Consider the following 18,132-nt stretch of genomic DNA (forward strand, 5'->3'; position numbering starts at 1 on the left):
CTGATTGCCCCTAACCGCTTCGGCCTGCCAGCCTGATCACTCCCTAACCACTCCCCTGCCAGCCTGGTTGATACCTAACTTCTCCCCTGCCAGTCCAATTGCCCCCAACTGCCATCCCCTGCTGGCCCGATCGCCCCCAACTACCTTCCCCTGCTGCCCGGTAACCCCCAACTTCCCTCCCCTGCTGGCCCAGTTGCCCCCAACTGCCCTCCCCTGCTGGCCCAGTTCCCCCCAGCTGCCCTCCCTCCCCTGCCAAATTAGTCACCCCCAACTGCCCTCCCCTGCTGGCCTTGTCGCCCACAACTACCCTCCCCTGCCAGCCATCTTGTGGTGGCCATCTTTGATCACATGGGGGCAGCCATCTTTGATCACATGGGGGCGGCCATCTTTAACCACATGGGGGTGGCCACCTTGCATATTACCTCTTTATTATATAGGATTAAAGATCCTCTATCTAAGTATTCACAAACTTTTCTTTAGCAGCCAAACTTTGTATTTCTCAAAACAGCACACACAGATACTACTAGAGCTGGTTGATTTTAAAGCAGTGCCTCTCCCTCACTACCCCCAGAGAAGCCTCAAGTTACTCTTTCAGAATCTTAGGACTCCAGGGAACACAGTTTGGAAACCAGTGAAACATAAGCTCTGTCAGAATTCTCCTAATCCTAAAATTCTGTGGTTCAAAGATTGTTTTGAAACATCAACAAACAAACCAATTCTTATGGAGTTAAAGATCAGTATGCCTTCTAATAATTGCTATTCAGAGGAAAATTTATAGAGAGCAGAGAAGTTTGATATGTATTACCCCATGTGTTCCTCATAAAAATCCCATAAAGTAGGGGATTCCCCCTGACATTTTATAGATAAAATATACTGAAGCTCTGAGAAATTATATACTTCATTTCAGAATGCAGCAGGGCTAGAACTTGAGAGCCTAGGTCCCCTCCTGATTCCAAATTCTTTCCTCATCCCATTTCACCCATAGTCTGTAGTGTTCCTGTAGTTTTGTAGCCCTGGGTTTCACAGTAAGAGGCCAAGGCCTTATTCAAGGCCATTTGGATCATAATGTAGACTAGCTGCTTTTTAAGACATTGAATGTTAGTTGCCAAACCCCTATTTTGTCTTTCCAACTCAGAAGGCCCAGTCTCAGGCACCAGACCATCCCTAACACCTTCCCAGCTTGGGAAGCTGGAAGCTGAGGTTGACTAACCAATAAGATCACTGGGAAGAAAGCCCAAGGTCTCTGGCTGTGTATACACTGTACCAAAACAAAGGGTTCACACAGGGAGGGGAAAAAAAATAACAACAAAATCTAAAAAGAGAAGGTTGTTTCAATTCTTATCACTTATTCAGCTGGATATCTTGATATCATTTGTGTAATAGATTCAGTTTTACCTTTCCAAGCAGTTGCCAAGAACCTACATAGTCCCATTTTACTGAATATAGAATCTTGTCCTATGTATGATTCCATTTAATCCTCACAGCAATAATATGAATCATAAAGACTATTATTTCCATTTCAAATGACAAGGCTCAGAGAGGTTAATTAATTTGTTCCATTTGGTTACTTAACAAATGGACCCAGAACTTAGACTCATACACTCTGATTTCTAATTTGGTGGTCTTAACAATAACCTATTGCAAATCATTTTGGCAGAATTTGTGTGACTAGGAGTCACTGGCTCTCCTTAGTCCAACCCTCAGGATGGGGAGTCCTCTCATAATATTAACAAGTCTACAAGACAATATCAGTTCACCATCTAGTTCAAGCAAGGAAATGACCTCTGACCCTAAGTAATTTAAAAGAATACTTTTTAAAAATCCAATTACCATGTTCACAAGACCTGTTGTTTATAATATCAATAATCACCTAGTAGTTCAAGTTATTTGTTCATTCAACAGATTGAGTTTCTGTCCTGTGCAAGGCACAATACTAGGCACCTACTCAGAAAAAAATTTGTTTTAAACTTTCTGTGATGGTGATGATATATGTAAATTGCCTAGTAGAGTACCTAGTACATTAATAAATGATAACTATTAATTGAGTGTGGGTGAGTAGACAATGTGATACAGTATATTCGTAATCAGGTGTACCTGATTTGGAATCTTAGCTATACACTAGTTAATTGTTTGACCATGAGCAAATCACATGTCTACATGTGCTTCTGTTTCCTCATTTGTGGAAGTGGTACAACAATCTCTACCTCGCAAATTGTTATCAACATAGAAACTATATAAAAAGTGCACCTAATACAGTAGCTGAAACATAATAGATGCTCAGTAAATAGTAGGTCATTACAGTGAGGCTTGAGTGCTCTGCCACTGCTTTCACTAATATCAATTTAAACTGCCACCAGCCTTGTTTAGAAGTGCATGCATGGGTCCCAAGGATGAATTGTCCTCTTTGAAGATGTTGACTGTCTGGTACACTAGAGCAGCATAGATATCCTAACTGGACTTTCTTTGGGCACATGCTCCCTGATAAGACATGAGACTACAGGTTTCCACTGCAGATTGCTAAGAAATGATGATTGGATTCTAGTGAGAAAACAGAATCTCAAATAAATTGCCTTTACATCTAAACCTATTTTGTGTGTTTCAAAACCTGAAAATAACTCCTCTCTATTTCTCCTGAACAGCCTAACACATTGCCAAGTAGGTGTTTGAGTGCGTGTATGCTGAAGGAAACCTGTAGGCTGGAGCTACTGTTTCCGCAAGTCATTCATTCCTTGATAGTTATGCTTCTTCAAAGGCTGGACATTAGAGAACAGAATTAGGTATTGTAATCAGATTAGACCTCTAGGAAAATTTGCCAACTCTGTTGCTGATGTATAGACAGTAAATATGCTTGAGTGCTAAGCTGCTCTCACAAGGACTATAAATTAGTGTTATAGCCAAATTATTTTTTTTTTCTTTTTGCTCTTCTTTGTTAGTTCTCTGGTATCTCAGAGATGGGAAAAAAAAAAAACACATCAGTATAGACAGCTCCCTTGGTACTTGTATAATTTAAACCTCATCACCCCTATGCACCCTAATATTCACACACTCACCAGCCAAGGATTTACTTGCTTTCCATTGCCTCACATCTCAGAGGTACAGGGTTCAAGTTCCCAGGTCCCCTCTCCAAGAGATCTTTAGATGCTCCATGGTTGGCCCCTGCATTTATCTCATACTAGGAAGAGTCAGTACCAGGCATTCTATCCTGGGGCTTCAGTGAGGAAATACTCTGGGGTCTGGGCTCCAGCTAGTCTGTCAGCATATTACTACAGTAAAGATGGGAGGCACAGGCCTTGGAGCTAAGATTGCAGCCAAGGATGGTGATATGAGGGAGTCTAGAATCCCTGATGTCTGATAGGCTTGGGGCATAAAAGAAAGGGGAAATGGAGTGTGTGGGTAGGAAAGGACCAACCAAGCCTTACAATGTGTTTAGATATTGTAGACTTTAGCCTGGAGTCTATGGCTAGTAAAAGCTCATGACCTCACTATGTTTTGAGCTTGTCCTTAAACACTAGAGTGGAAAAGACACTGGACAAGAGAATTAGAACACCTACACACTAGTACCAGTTCTGCCATATATCGGCTGTATGACCTTGGGGAAATCAGTTAACCTCTCTGGCCATTAGATTCCTTGTTGGCAAAATAAGTGTCACATCACCTACTCGCTAGGGTTATTATGGAGTACAAATGAGGTCATCAATAAGAAAGTTAGAAGCATTATCTAAATTCATGGAGCATTTCTAATGAGGTATAGCAAGACAAAATTTCAAATAATTATGGAACTGTTGGAGAGAAGAGAAATGAAATGTTGGTAGGGGATGAGCTCTGAGGTTATGGTTTAAGCATCCAACTATTTAGAAACCTCCATGAGAACATAACTATATATGCGGTAGAGGTGGCATCTGGGAAACTCTGTTCTCTGAGCTTAAGGGAAGTAATTTGGAGCTCATCCCACTTTATAAAATTAAAATAAATCAAGGGTCCTTAGTCCATTTAATTAATATTTCTTAAATGCCTACTCAAATATCTGAATTATGCTATGTACTAGGAAAGAAAATATGAATAAGAAGGGGTGGTCTTTGTCTTCAAGAAGCTCCAAGTCTAGTCGGGCGGGGGGGGGAGACAGATGTGTATATAGATAAATTCTAATACTGTGTAATGAATGCTATAATTAGGTGGGGTTACACAAGGTTTACTTAGAATGTAAATGAAGAATTATTAAGTCTTCTGCTTGGATGAGTTGGAAAAAGCTTCACAGAGGAGGTAGCCTTTCAGTGAAAACTTGAATGCTGAATACATGTTTATTATGTGGAAAACCTAGGAAATGAGGAAGGCATTCCAGGCAAAGGCAACTGCTTGTGCAGAGATATAGAGGCATGAGAAAGCATGTTGTGTTCAGAAAATTGTGTGTTTTTCAGAATATCTAGAACTTAGATTATGAGAAGGCAAATAGAAGAGATTAGTGTAAGCAGGCAGGTAATGATGGGCCTGTTTGTGTATAACAATGGTAGTAGGGAAAAAATAGCAGTAAAGTTGGCTATTTGCTGAAAACAAAAACAAAAACCAACAACAATGGAGAGAAAGTGGAAGGCAGAAAGAGAGTCAGAGAATAAAGAGCCCAGATGTAGTGTGGAAAAGACAGTGGTTGTCAAAAGCATCTACCATATGTTATGTAATAATACCCTATTCCCAGAGTTGTTAGAGGGACAAATAAGATTGTAGCTAGAAAAGAGTTTTATAAATTGAATAGTGCTGTTCATGTGGGAGAAATGATTATTATACTGCATCTTAAGAAAGGCATAGTGATCAAGAGCACAGGCTTTGGAGTCAGGCTGCTTGGCTTTGGACCTTGGTGTGCCATTTACTAGCCTCATGATCTTGGACAAGTTCCATAACTTTTCTGTGACTCACTTTTACTGATTCACAGAATGGGGATAATAATAGTACCTACATTATTGATTGTTGTGAGGTTTAAATGAGTTAATATAAGTAGCATGCTTAGAAAAAGTGTATTTTTTGAAAAAAGTCAATAAGTGTTAGATTAGTCCTTTCTAACTGACAATGCCCCTTTTGCCTCCATCATCATCTCATTTGAGCAGCTCAGTGAAATAGAGAAAGCAAGGAATATTATCTTCACCACATAGCTTACTTTCCTTCTGCTCCCCAGCACTGGTGGTTCCTGTGGCTCTTCATGGGCTGTCTGAGAGCTAGAGATTCTCAGGACAGCAGATGCCCAGATTTCTTCCAGCCCACAATTGCCCAGTCTGACCATTGTCTCTTCTCCATCTTCAGGCTTCCGAAACTTGCATGTGGATGACCAGATGGCAGTCATTCAGTACTCATGGATGGGGCTTATGGTGTTTGCCATGGGATGGCGGTCCTTCACCAATGTCAACTCCAGGATGCTCTACTTTGCCCCTGACCTGGTTTTCAATGAGTAAGTGCTCATAGGCCCAGAAATCACATAAACACAGCATCCTGGCCATGTCTGTTTGATGGTAATGATGGTAGTAACAGTGGTGGTTATCCCATTTAACCTATACCATATATGAGGCAGCAGAGGCCCCTTCTAGCTTCTACAATCTGAGGTGGCTTTGCTTGACAAGAAGGCCAATTGATAGGAGGCCAGGGGGGTTGGTACTGAAGCCATCCCTTTCACACCAAAGACCCAACCTTGGTATTTTGGCCATGTTTCTGATATGGTTTGTAACCTATCTCAAAACCTCATATCAAGGTCCTTTCCATTCACTCTGACCAGCATAGGGAATGAGCATAGGGACTCTAGATGTGAGGGCTAAAGTTCATTTGGTCCCTTTTGCTACATCAAGGGCTACTGCCAGTCACCATTTGTTGATCAACTCTTTTATGCCAGAACTATACTAGATACTTTCTAAATTCTTTCTCATTGAATCCTCATGAAAACCAGATATCCCCTTTTTATAGATAACTAGAGGCTCAGTGCACAGATTTGTGCACTGGTGGAGACCCTTGACCTGGTCTGCGGGGATCGGGCTGAAACCAGCTCTCTGACATCCCCCGAAGGGTCCTAGATTGTGAGAGGGCATAGGCCAGGCTGAGGGACCCCACCAGTGCACCGACCGGGCCTCTAGTATGCATATAAGATCTTTGGTTAATCTCTTCTGGCCCTTCCCCCTCCCCCCTTCCCTCTGAGATTCATCATTATGTTCCATGTTTCCATGCCTGTGGTTTCCACTACAGCATTGAGCGTCTTCCCCCTGGTCAGTACATGTCATAGCTACCGGCCGATCAGCAATATATATATATATATATATATATATATATATATATATATATATTAATGAATGAGAAAAATTAGGCTCAACAAAATAAAATGACTCACCCAAGTTAACAGAGCTAGTGCATGTTGGCAACAGATTTCAAAATATGTCTATGTAACCCCATGTTCTTATACTTCATCATGGCAGTTAGTGATGGGGAAGAGCAGCTCCATCACTCTGGCCATGTGACTTTGGCCCAGTCACTTTTCTTCTCTTAAAAATAGGTTTAATTAATGCTTACCCTGCCATTAGTTCTATTTATCATTAATGAATTTGTCCAAGGGTTCAGATTTTGAAATTACACTTGTCTTGATAAAAATCTGTTTATCATTGTCTTTGACCATGGCCTTTGACTTTCCTGTCCTTCAGTTTCCTCATCTGTTAACTAAAGAGAACTTTTTCAAATGGCTTCTTATGATGACTAAAATGGCAGTTAATGGTTATGAAATGTCTGGCCCATAATGGACAATAAATTTAAAAAAGAAGTACTTTTCTGATATTTTCTCCAATAGTGATATTCTTCTCCACTTCTACTGTTTGGGGTCCCTCGATGGCATTGTGAATGTAACTGGTCAGAAAAATATTCCCAAGGACTTTGAACTAGTCTCACCACAGAGAATCCCTTTGGTCAGGGCAAGAATTGACCTTCCCTTCTCTCCAGCCCTCTAACTGAGAAGAGCCTTAAAATAAATTCTACAGGCCAAGAGTTCCTTTTAGTACAGCAATGTGGAGGAAAATAAACATCCCCAGATGCCCTTTTCCAAGCCATCCAGCCCTGTTAGTCAGAAGCTAAGAATAACCATTGGGCTATTGGTATGACCTGTTCTGTGGTTTCCAAATCTCTAAAGAGTTACCTAAGATACCATCTTCTGGGGCAGGCCTTAAAAATCCCCTGTATATTAATCTCTCACACCCATCCTCCTATTTCTCTCCAGTGATTGAATCAACTCCCCATGCACCTGCAACACCCTCACCAATCAGAGCCCTAAGACCTTCACAAAGTGATAGTTGCCTATTTTCTAAATCTTAAAGTTCCTTCTCTGGCTTTGCATAAGTACGTGGTACCTCACCTCAGCTTTCTGACCCATTCCCATGTATCTCATCAAAAGGTACCATAGCCCTAGCCAATTTCGCTCAATAGATAGAGCATCAGCCTGGAACTGAAAGATTCTGGGTTCGATTCTGGTCAAGAGCATGTACTTTGGTTGCAGGCTTAATCCCCAGCTCTGGTCAGGCCATATGCAGGAGGCAACCAATGGATATGTCTCTCTCACATTAATGTTTCTCTTGCTCTGTCTCTCCCCTTCCCTTCCATTCTCTCTAAACAAATCAATGGAAAAAATATATTTAGGTGAGTATTAACAACAACAAAAAAGGTACCACAAGATGGTGATGCTAGTAAACGCCAGTACTAGCATTCTCCCACAACCGCATCAAATTTACAACTAAAATACAGAACAACCATCATTTAGAACCACCTGAAATCTGGCTGAATGGAAATCCTACAACTAGAGAAGTAAAGAAGGAAGCACACTGAGACTGGTAGGAGGGGAAGAGGCGTAGAATGGGCTGGTCCAACACCCACGAGGGGCATGTTTTTAATCAGGAGGGATATCTTGGCTGAGTAGACCTCCCTTGAGGAGCAAGGGGTCCCAGCCACATACCAGGCCCTCAGCCCAGGGTTCCAGAGCTTGGAAGAGAAGTACCTGTAACTCTGGGCTGTAAAAAACAGTGGGGATTGTGGCTGAGTGACAGGGAAGCAGCCAGAGACCCAGAGAGTTCCTCTTATAGTGTCAGTGCACAGATGTTTTTGGATTCACTCACTCTGAGCTCCAGTGCTGAGGCAGCAGCTTGAACAAATCTAGGAAGATACAGGGAGGAACTAAATTGTCTGTTATCAGGGCAAGAACTGGGTGGCAGCTTTCCCACAGACAAAAGTTCTGGGACCTCCCCCCCGCCCCTCCCCCACAGAGCTGACTGGCAGGCACCATATCTGAGTCTCCATCAATTGGTAGCATGGCCTTGTGTGGTAGTATCCTGTATGGCCCAGTGGCTCAGCCTCCCTAGTCACCACAGCTGAGCACTCTAGGTATGCCCATGTCTTTGCCCCACCCTGGTGATTCCCTGAGATCCTGCCCCACCCAAGCTGTTTGCAGTGTCTTTTCCATATGAATGGCCTGTTCTGGCTCAGGCTTCAGACTTCCCTAAAACCTCTCAAACCAGCATCACCTGGACTCAATGTGCTCTATACTTCTCAATAAGTGGCCCAGGCCTGACACTAGCAGCAACTTTACAAGGTTCATAGCTTGGCCTCTCCTGGGTACATACTAGTCCAACACATGTACCAGCCATCTACAGATTGCTCTGTAGCTCGTGCTGGGTGGCCACAGGCATGGCATAGACAGTGGCTGACTTTACACCTCTCAGGATTCCCCAGAGCCAGGGCACCCAATGGAGTTTCAGACCATGCCAGATTACAACTCTACCACATCCATGAGCAACACACTTAAGGGTTGGATTTGGTGAACACCAAAGCCCCACTGAAGCAAGTCCTGCTACATAGGGGTGTCTCCTGCATAGCAACTCTTCCACTGTAGACACAGCTGGTCCTCACATCCAGTTGGCATGGGGGTAAATTTCTCCCAGTGATGCCAACATTATTCAAAGCTCAACTACAACAAGAGCACACAAATGACACAGAGGCGTACCTAGAGTGTTCAGATCAGGCGATTAGGGAGGCTGAGCCATTGGGTCCTACAGGACACCTACTACATAAGGCCACTCTGCCAATTCCCAGAGATGTAGCAGCTCTACCTAATACATAGAAACAAACATAGGGAAGCAGCCAAAATGCAGAGACAAAGAAACATGTCACAAATGAAAGAAAGAAGAAATCTCCAGAAAGAGAACTAAATGAAATGGAAGGAAGCAAACTACTAGATACAGAGTTCAAAATAATGGTTATAAGGATGCTCAAAGAACTTAATGAGAACTTCAAGGATCTTAGTGAGAATGTCAAGGAACTTAGTGAGAACTTTAAGGAAATAAGTGAGAACATCAAAGACATGAAAAAGGACCAGTCATAAATGAAGGATACACTAACTGGAATGAAGAATACTTTGCAGGTAATAGTAGAGTAGAGCATTCCGAGGATGAAATAAGTGATTTGGAATACAAGGAATCAAAAAACACCCAGTCAGAAGAGCAAAAAGTAAAAAGAATCCAAAAATATGAAGATAGTGTAAGGAGCCGCTGGGAAAACCTCAAGTGTACCAACATTCACATTATGGGGGTGCCTGAAGGAGAAGAGAGGGAGCAAAAAATGGAAAACCTAATTGAAGAAATAATGACAGATAACTTCACCTACCTAGTGAAAGAAAAACTTACAAGTCCAGGAAGCACAGAGTCCCAAACAAGAAGAACCGAAAGAGACCTACACCAAGACACATCATAATTAAAACGTCAGGGGTTAAAGACAACGAGAGAATCTTAAAATCAGCAAGATAAAAGCAGTTAGTTACCTACAAAGGAGCACCCATATGACTGCCAGCTGATTTCTCAACAGAAACTTTGCAGGCCAGAAGGGAGTGGCAAGTAATAGTCAAAGTGATGAAAAGCAAGGACTGACAACCAAGATTACTCTACCTAGAAAAGCTATTATTTAGAATAGAAGGTCAGATAAAGAGTTTCACAGACAAGAAAAAGCTAAAGGAGTACATCAAAACCAAACCAGTATTACATGAAATGTTAAATGTTGAAGAAGAAGAAGAAGAAGAAGAAGAAGAAGAAGAAGAAGAAGAAGAAGAAGGGAGGAGGAGGAGGAGGAGGAGGAGGAGGAGGAGGAGGAGGAGGAGGAGGAGGAGGAGGAGATAAAAATATGAGCAATAAAATAGCAATAAATACATATCTATCAACAATTGAATCTAAAATTCAAAATAAACAACAAGGAATCTAATGAACAAAATACCTGATTAATAAAATAGAACCAGAAGCATGGAAACATGGAACAGACTGATGAATCTCAGTGCAAAGGGGTGAGAGGGCCAGGAAGAGATTAACCAAAAAACTTATATCACATTTGCTTTACACAGGGACCCATGGTGAAGGCCTGGTGTAAGGTGGGATCTGGATCTGGGTGGAGGATGGTAATGGGGGAGGATAGGGGAAACATCTTTAATACTCTCAAGAATAAAGATCTAAAAAAATAAATGTTTTTACTTCCCCCTTCTAAAAAATAAAAAAGATACCACAGGACTACCCACATGGTCTTAAACACATCAAGCCCCAGAGCTCCTGAAACAATAGGTGCTCCATCTCCCCTTCTTCTCATAGGAACCCACTATGCCAGAGCTCTTGGGATTCCTAGAAACATCTAAACCAATGTTTCTCAACAGGGATGCTGTTGACATTTTTGGAGGAATACTTTTTCATTGCACAAGAAGTTCCCACATATTGGAATATGTTTAACATTCCTGGTACCTGTCCACTATATACCAAATAAAACTCCAGTCACTGTGACAGTCTAAACTGCCCTGACAAATTTTGCAGCCAATATGGAGACAGTAACTCTCTAGTTGACAAACACTAATTGCTGTTAGCCTCATTAAGGTACTAGACATAGGAAGACTGAATCCCAAAGAGAAAGACAAGGAATCTGAGTCAACCCATTTGCTGATCTCTCTTATACCAAACCCTATCATCAGCCCTGCATTTTTCTTTCATCCTGACCTCTTTTTGGGAAACACATATAAGGGTCATGAGCTTGAACCCTACCTGTATGACCTTGGGTAAATTACTTACCTTCCTTTAATCTCATTCTTCTCATATGTTGAATGGTGAATAGTATGATAATGGCACTTTCCTATACTAGTATGTAATTTATTGAGCACTTACTATTTGCCAGGCACGATGCTCAGTGTTCTACGATTTTCATTTCCCCTCTTATCTACTCTCCTTTACTCCCAACTACCTCTGCTCTCCTGAATTCAATTCTTGACCCCATGTTTCCTACCTATTTCCCTTTCCTTCCTTTTAACTATCTCTTTATTCTTTTAGCCCTTTCTCCCCCTTTCCTGTTCCTATCTTTTCTGAATTTCTTCTGTTGCCTTTCTCCCCATCTTTCCCAAATTTCTCTGTCCTTGGGGGCTTAAGGCAGTGTTACAGCAGTCCTGCATGCCAGGAGCATGATATTAATGTCAGGTAAAAAGACTGCAGTGTTTTTTATCAACAGAGGCCTGGAAGTAAAATAAAGACCAGAACAGATCCAGGCCCCAGGGTCAGTAGATGTTATTAAAAAATTCTCTATAGTGCAAGATCTTGGAGCAACAGTGTTTTGGTCAATTGACTTGTGATACTACCTAAATACTTCTTTCCAGTTGAGCTCTAGTTGGAATTGAATATTTCTACACCATCGGCCTCTTTCCCCCTTTCTTCAGGCCAGCAAAAATTTCTCTGAGATAGAGTGTTGAGCTTCCATCCACCTAGTGCCATAACTATTCAGGTTGTGGACCATGCTAGTGGTTTGGGAACCAAAATATTAAACAACAGCCTTCAGTCACAATCTGGGAGGTCTTTTACCCCACCACTTAAGTGGGTGTCATATTTCTTTTACTTTATCCACAAGATATATAATCTCTCTCTCTCTCTCTCTCTCTCTCTCTCTCTCTCTCTCTCTCTCACACACACACACACACACACACACACACACACACACACACAATTTATGGAGTGCTGAAAACCAAGAATGCCTACTAGCTGGAGGATGCTGTATTTTCTCTTAGAGACTTGCCATAGACAGTCATGGAAAAGAGATTTGGCTCCCCATAAGAAGCTTGGCCACTTCCCTATATAATTTATAGGTGATAATGTGATGATCTGTTCACAAGTCACTATAATGAAAACAGCTCACGCGGTTTATAATTCCCAAACTGTAGTAAGGAACAGCCGATATATGAGGGTATAAGCTCCCCCTCAGCAGGGGGTCTTTACAGTGGACATTCAGAAACATTTCCTGGATGATTTGATAAACATTGGAACTCATTTTGAAGTGACAATGGGGGAATCTTCTTCCCTAGGAGCATTTAAATATATATATATATATATATATATATATATATATATATATATATATATATATATTTTTTTGTCTGGGAAATGGCATTCAAGCCAAGAGGCAGGGAAATTGACAAGATGAACTACTACTATAGTCACTTAAGAATCCTGGTATCCTTACTTTAAGAGTTGATTTCTAAGTCCTGTCTCCTATAAATCCTACAAATTGGGATACCTGGGAGGCATGTTATGGCTCTGGATGTAGCTAGGATATTGAAAATGTAGTCAGGGAGACCATGTGCCTGGCCCATTTTGGTGACACTTGTCTGTCTCTGTCTCAGGAAACAGGAGGGGCACATGAACCTGGAAGTTCCGTGTGTTTACTCATATCCTGACCAGGAGAGATGAGTAGCTATCAGGATGTCAGGATTTTTTTTTTTTGCGGGGGTGGGGGGGTGGCATAACAACTTTGTTTCTTGCCACTAAAGTACTAACAAGAGGAACACCAAGCTCTTCTTGGAGAACCTGGCGAGGGGAGAGCAACGAGAGACATTCTCTTGGGCTTATTATAAACCTCCTTCATTTCTCTCCTTCCTCTGTGTGTGTCTCTCTCTCAGGTACCGCATGCACAAGTCCCGGATGTACAGCCAGTGTGTCCGAATGAGGCACCTCTCTCAAGAATTTGGATGGCTCCAAATCACCCCCCAGGAATTTCTGTGCATGAAGGCACTGCTGCTCTTCAGCATTAGTAAGTGCCTGGAGGAGTAGGGAATGTCCCTGGGGGCCGAGGGGCTCAGAGAAGAGTTGCTTTTTTCATTCAAGAGTTATCAGCTCCTGGACATTTCCCTTTAGTTTTCACCCTTCCTACTCCATTTTCCCTTAGCATCATTTTGCCTAACAAGGATAAATTTCATAGGTAAAGACCAATTTCATTGCTAAAATTCATCCTCCATTAGATTTACACTTACCCCAATCCTCTCTTTGGGATAAAACCTTTTGGCTGATTGTAGCAGACCTCTGAAGTTTTCCATACCTTCTACCATAGAAAAAGGCAAGGCCTACCTTACATTTCTTGTAGGGCAGAAGAGACTGCCTCCTAGAAAGAACTTCCTCCCCTGTCAACAGGAGAAAGTCTATGTAAATAACTCAGACAGGGTTTATTTGGCATCCAAAAAATGTTTCTGTAATGTCTCTTCTAAATAGAGTGCTCTTTTAGCCGATAAATGAGTCAATTTGGTATTCAAAGTTATGTGTTTTAACTGTCTAAATCAGAACTATTTTGTGGACAATGTAAAACCATAGGTCCCAAGAAATGTGTTGAGAAGACTAGAAAAAGGAAAGGTTAATTACATTATATTAACTTGATGCTCTTCAAGTTGGGTCCAGCTAGCCTTTCCCCTAAGATCTTTCTGGCAAACTGAAGGCCCCAGACATACAGACTTCAGCTACAGGAAATCAAGTAGATGGTTCCCTCCCTGTAGGGTGGGTGTCAGGTTTGTGGCCAGAAAACTTGGTGCTTTGTCTAATGCTCCTTTGTGGGCATGCTTCCCCTCCCCATTCTGTCTTCATCCCACATCAGTTCCAGTGGATGGGCTGAAAAATCAAAAATTCTTTGATGAACTTCGAATGAACTACATCAAGGAACTTGATCGTATCATTGCATGCAAGAGAAAAAATCCCACATCCTGCTCAAGGCGCTTCTACCAGCTCACCAAGCTCCTGGACTCTGTGCAGCCTGTAAGCAAATGATGGAGGGTGCCTTGTCAGGGAGAGCTGCCTGATAGAGCCAAATGATAATATGTTCTTCTAGGGTCTGGCACCACCTGTTGGGAGGTGCTTCCATACTCCTCTTACTTTGAGTGTGGTCCAGGAAGAAAATGCAATGGAAAAGAAATGAACACAGGTCACAATGTCCCAGCTGGATGTTGTGAAAGAGGTGGAGGAGTTGAGAACAGAGCAGTTGGGACTCAGGGAATGGGCTTAGAGCAGACAAGTTCTCTGAGCAGACAAAACAGACCAGGATGTTTTCCCCCTCTTCTTTGAGTCACGTGTGTGAGTTTTTGTGCATACACCATTTGTGTTTCTGAGTGTGTGTGTGTGAGTGTGTGTGTGTGTGTGTGTGTGTGTGTGGTGAGAGAGAGAGAGAGAGAGAGAGAGAGAGAGAGAGAGAAAAGAGAAAGAGAGAGAGAGAGAGGAGCCCTGGGAAAGAGGAATACTTAGTCCTGAGTCAGAGAGTTTACAATGGTGTAAGAGATCTCTTGGGAACCCTCAATGATTCCATGGAGGTCATTTAGTGCAGACACGTGTGTGTGCACGCGTGGACACACACACACACACACACACACACACACACACACACACACGACCAAGGACAGGGAAGGAGAAAAATCAAAGGTGGGAGTAAGAGCCTGATAGAAGTCAACTCTTTTTCAACCCTGTTTTCTTGTTCCCTCCCTCTCTTATTGTCCCCCCTACAGATTGCACGAGAGCTGCACCAGTTCACCTTTGACCTCCTAATCAAGTCGCACATGGTGAGCGTGGACTTTCCAGAAATGATGGCAGAGATCATCTCTGTGCAAGTTCCCAAGATCCTTTCTGGAAAAGTCAAGCCCATCTATTTCCATACTCAATGAAGCTTTGGAAACCCCATTTCCTCACCCCACCTCACTCCCCTTTTCAGATATCTTCTGCCTGTTATAACTCTGCACTACTTCTCTGTTGTGCCTTGGGGAATTTCTTCTATTGATGTATAGTCTGTCATGAAGATGTTCCGGAATCCTATTTGCCAGACTTTTTTTCTATTTTCCTTCTTTCTTTCCTCCAACCTCCTCATCTGACACCTTCAGACTCTGCTCCCTGCAATGAATGGCTCTTATCTGTGTTTTGAATGGTGTTATATTTCTTTAAATCTGTGACGATCCTCATGTGGACCAGTGTCAAGTTGTGCTTGTTTATAGCAGTGTGCTGTGCGCCAGCCACACAAACGTTTACTCACCTAATGCCACGGGAAGTTTAGAGAGCTAAGAGTATCTGGGAAAACCAAAAGTCAAACAAACAAACATAAACAAAAACAAATCTTGTTAGGATATTTTTCATTTCAAAAGTATAAAAACAAACAAATCCCTAAAGACGCTAATAGTGACTAGAATAAGGTGAGCATTACAAGACCATGGGGGAGTCACTGCTATTTTTCAAAACCCTCCCTCCCAGAGTTTCTGCCAATAGCTTTTGCCATTAGAGGGCAGGATGGCCCCAGAACTGAGTTGGGGGAAGGGAGAGACAGATTTAAGACAGGACAAAGAGGACAGCTAAATCACCAGTATCTGCCCACATTCTTGGTCCCTGAGGTCTAGACTGCTCAACTGCAGTGCAATTCATTGTACTGAAAATGTGCTTCTTATTTGAAAACTTGTCTGCATGTGAATGCCTCCCCCAACCCCAATCTCTTTCTCTCTCACCCTCTACTTCCATGCTTAAATTGACTTTCAATAGCTTTTCTAAGAACTTTGAAAAAATGTTATCTTTGGCCAAAACTTGGCCACTTCCACTAAAGAGTAAGACCAGCAAGAAAGAGAAGAGAGATCTGACTTTTGAAAGTCCCCATTCAGATCCAGGTCTGCTTTCCCATTTATGGTTCAAGGAGGAACTTGGGGCTGGAGTTAGAGGAAAAGGAAGTGGTGGTTTGGCTCTTCTCCATTTAGGACACTGAAGAATTGATCCCTCTTTGTCCCCATCTTTAAAAGACCTGAGTGCTTTTAGTCTGACTCCATGCTGTTACAAGGTTCCTCCACCCTCCTTCAGTGTTTTGTGGGCCTGAACTTTACCAGCAACAGTGGTGAAATTTTCCCACTTCTTTAGACATGTTCACGGACTCTGCTAAGAGCCCCCACCACAAAGAAGGTTAACAAGCAGCAGATTTAACATTGATTTCTAAATGTCAGTAGACTCAAAAACTTCTTACCAAGTATCTCTCATCAACTACCACATCTTCTCTGCATCCCTTAGACAAACTGGAAAGAAGGCATCAATAGATTGGACAAGCTTGGCGACTTGCCCTTGTCCCCCAGAGATGGTACCTTCCCACCAAGTGGAGAAATGTCCAATTTCTCCTTCAGAGCAGCTAAAGGGGCAACCCTTATTGGGGTTAAAGAGAAAATTCAGTTACCATCTTGGAAGAATGGAGCACTAGAAACAGAAACCCTGTAAATGCTCTCCTTGCTACTCAGCATATTCACCTACAGAGGTCATGGGAAGAAGAGAGAAGAAAGCAAGAGGAGACTGACTACTAAATTAAGAGGCAAAGTTTAAAGCCAGATGGATACCATCTGGTGAGTTTACTTCTCCTCCTCGTCCTCCTCCGCTGCTGATTCTGTGCTCTGACTTTGGCCATACTCAGTCAGACTCCCCACCTATGATCCTGCCTGTCAGTCAGAGGAAAGCTGAAACATTGAGAGTACAGAATAATGGCCTCTTTGCAAAGTTCTGGTTAGTGTGGTTCCAATGGGCTGCCACCCATGAACTCAGGGTGTGTTCCTTGGACACTAGTTTCATATAGACATTTGGCAAACCTCTATTCTGTTGTCTTTTTTCCCCAATCCCAAGTAAAGAGGGAATGCCCACCTACTTTTTCATCTTGGTCACTGCCTCATCACTTAGCTCTTTAATTCATCTGCTAACCTCAAGAAATTAGAAGCCAGTAAACAAGATGCCCATTTCAGTTGGTTCACTTTACTTGTTGAGAAGATAGTTTCTGAGTGATATGATATGATCTACATGGGTTTCCTCCCCTGATTTCTGTGTTGATATTAATAGCCTAAAGAACTTGAAAAACAGTTTCTTTAAATAACAAGGGAGACGGGGAACCCAAGATGGGTGATATACCAATCCAAGACTGCTGGATAAAACTAAAACTGACAGGTTCTCCTTCTGGCATAAGATAGACAAATTCTGGTTTTCTTTGTTATGACACCATTTGGCTTATATAAGCTCATGGGATCACGTTTTGCTATTTTAAACAGAAAAAAATGCACCACTCTTTTTGGTTAAACTTGATTACATTTTAATAATTTCTTTACATCTATTTTGAAATGATCTTCATCTTTTGTGGTACATGGATTTGATTATATCATACTAATACCTCTTCTTGAAAAGACTAGAATCTCTCCTTTCCATTTTTCTATCAAATTTTTCATCTTTAGAGATTTCTCAATTGTGACTCTTGTCCTTATGAATATACTAGTGTATGTTTTTCACTTGTGAAAGCGAAAAATCAGTGTAATTATAATCAGCAAGAACTGGATTACTCCAAATTTCAGAATGGCAAGAATAGGGAAAATAGCATACACAGGCTTTAGGCCTACTGCTTTTGCAATGGGGATTCTATGAGAAAAAGTATTTTAGCTTGGATTTGTTCTACCACAGATGAAAGCGGGATTTATGCTTTATTTTGGCCATTGATGTTCCAGCCAATGTAATTGACAGAAGTCTCATTTTGCATGCACTCTACAAACAGCGTTGATGTGGTTGGTACACTATGCTCACCCGTGAAGGATTGGCCAACAAGATCCACTCACCTGGTGAGCTGGAAGATGAAGATCACTCATCAAACAAGTCATTGTCTCCAAAGAGGCTATTTCCAAAGAGGTTTGCGGTGTTCAATGGGAATGGAGAGTAAGGAAGAGAAAAGAAAAGGGAGCACCAGAGAGAAAGCCCTGTCTGTGTGGGCAGCAGATCGCTGCCAGGGTCACAAACTCAGTGGTCAAATAAAAGAGTTGTGTGGCAGTTT

General features: G+C 42.0%; 1 protein-coding gene across 1 annotated transcript in view; it reads left to right on the forward strand.

Annotated features, from left to right (window-relative positions):
• Nucleotides 1–14,980, forward strand: part of AR (androgen receptor) — a 317,783-nt gene extending 302,803 nt beyond the window's left edge. Inside the window, exons 5-8 of the mRNA XM_008159771.3 lie at nucleotides 5,290–5,434; nucleotides 12,965–13,095; nucleotides 13,927–14,084; nucleotides 14,825–14,980. Of these exons, the coding sequence (XP_008157993.2) occupies nucleotides 5,290–5,434; nucleotides 12,965–13,095; nucleotides 13,927–14,084; nucleotides 14,825–14,980 (590 nt within the window). The remainder of the gene's footprint in view (nucleotides 1–5,289; nucleotides 5,435–12,964; nucleotides 13,096–13,926; nucleotides 14,085–14,824) is intronic.
• Nucleotides 14,981–18,132: the final 3,152 nt, after the last annotated feature.

Source organism: Eptesicus fuscus, chromosome 1 (genome assembly GCF_027574615.1).
Source record: "Eptesicus fuscus isolate TK198812 chromosome 1, DD_ASM_mEF_20220401, whole genome shotgun sequence".
In the NCBI taxonomy this organism is placed as follows: Eukaryota; Metazoa; Chordata; class Mammalia; order Chiroptera; family Vespertilionidae; genus Eptesicus; species Eptesicus fuscus.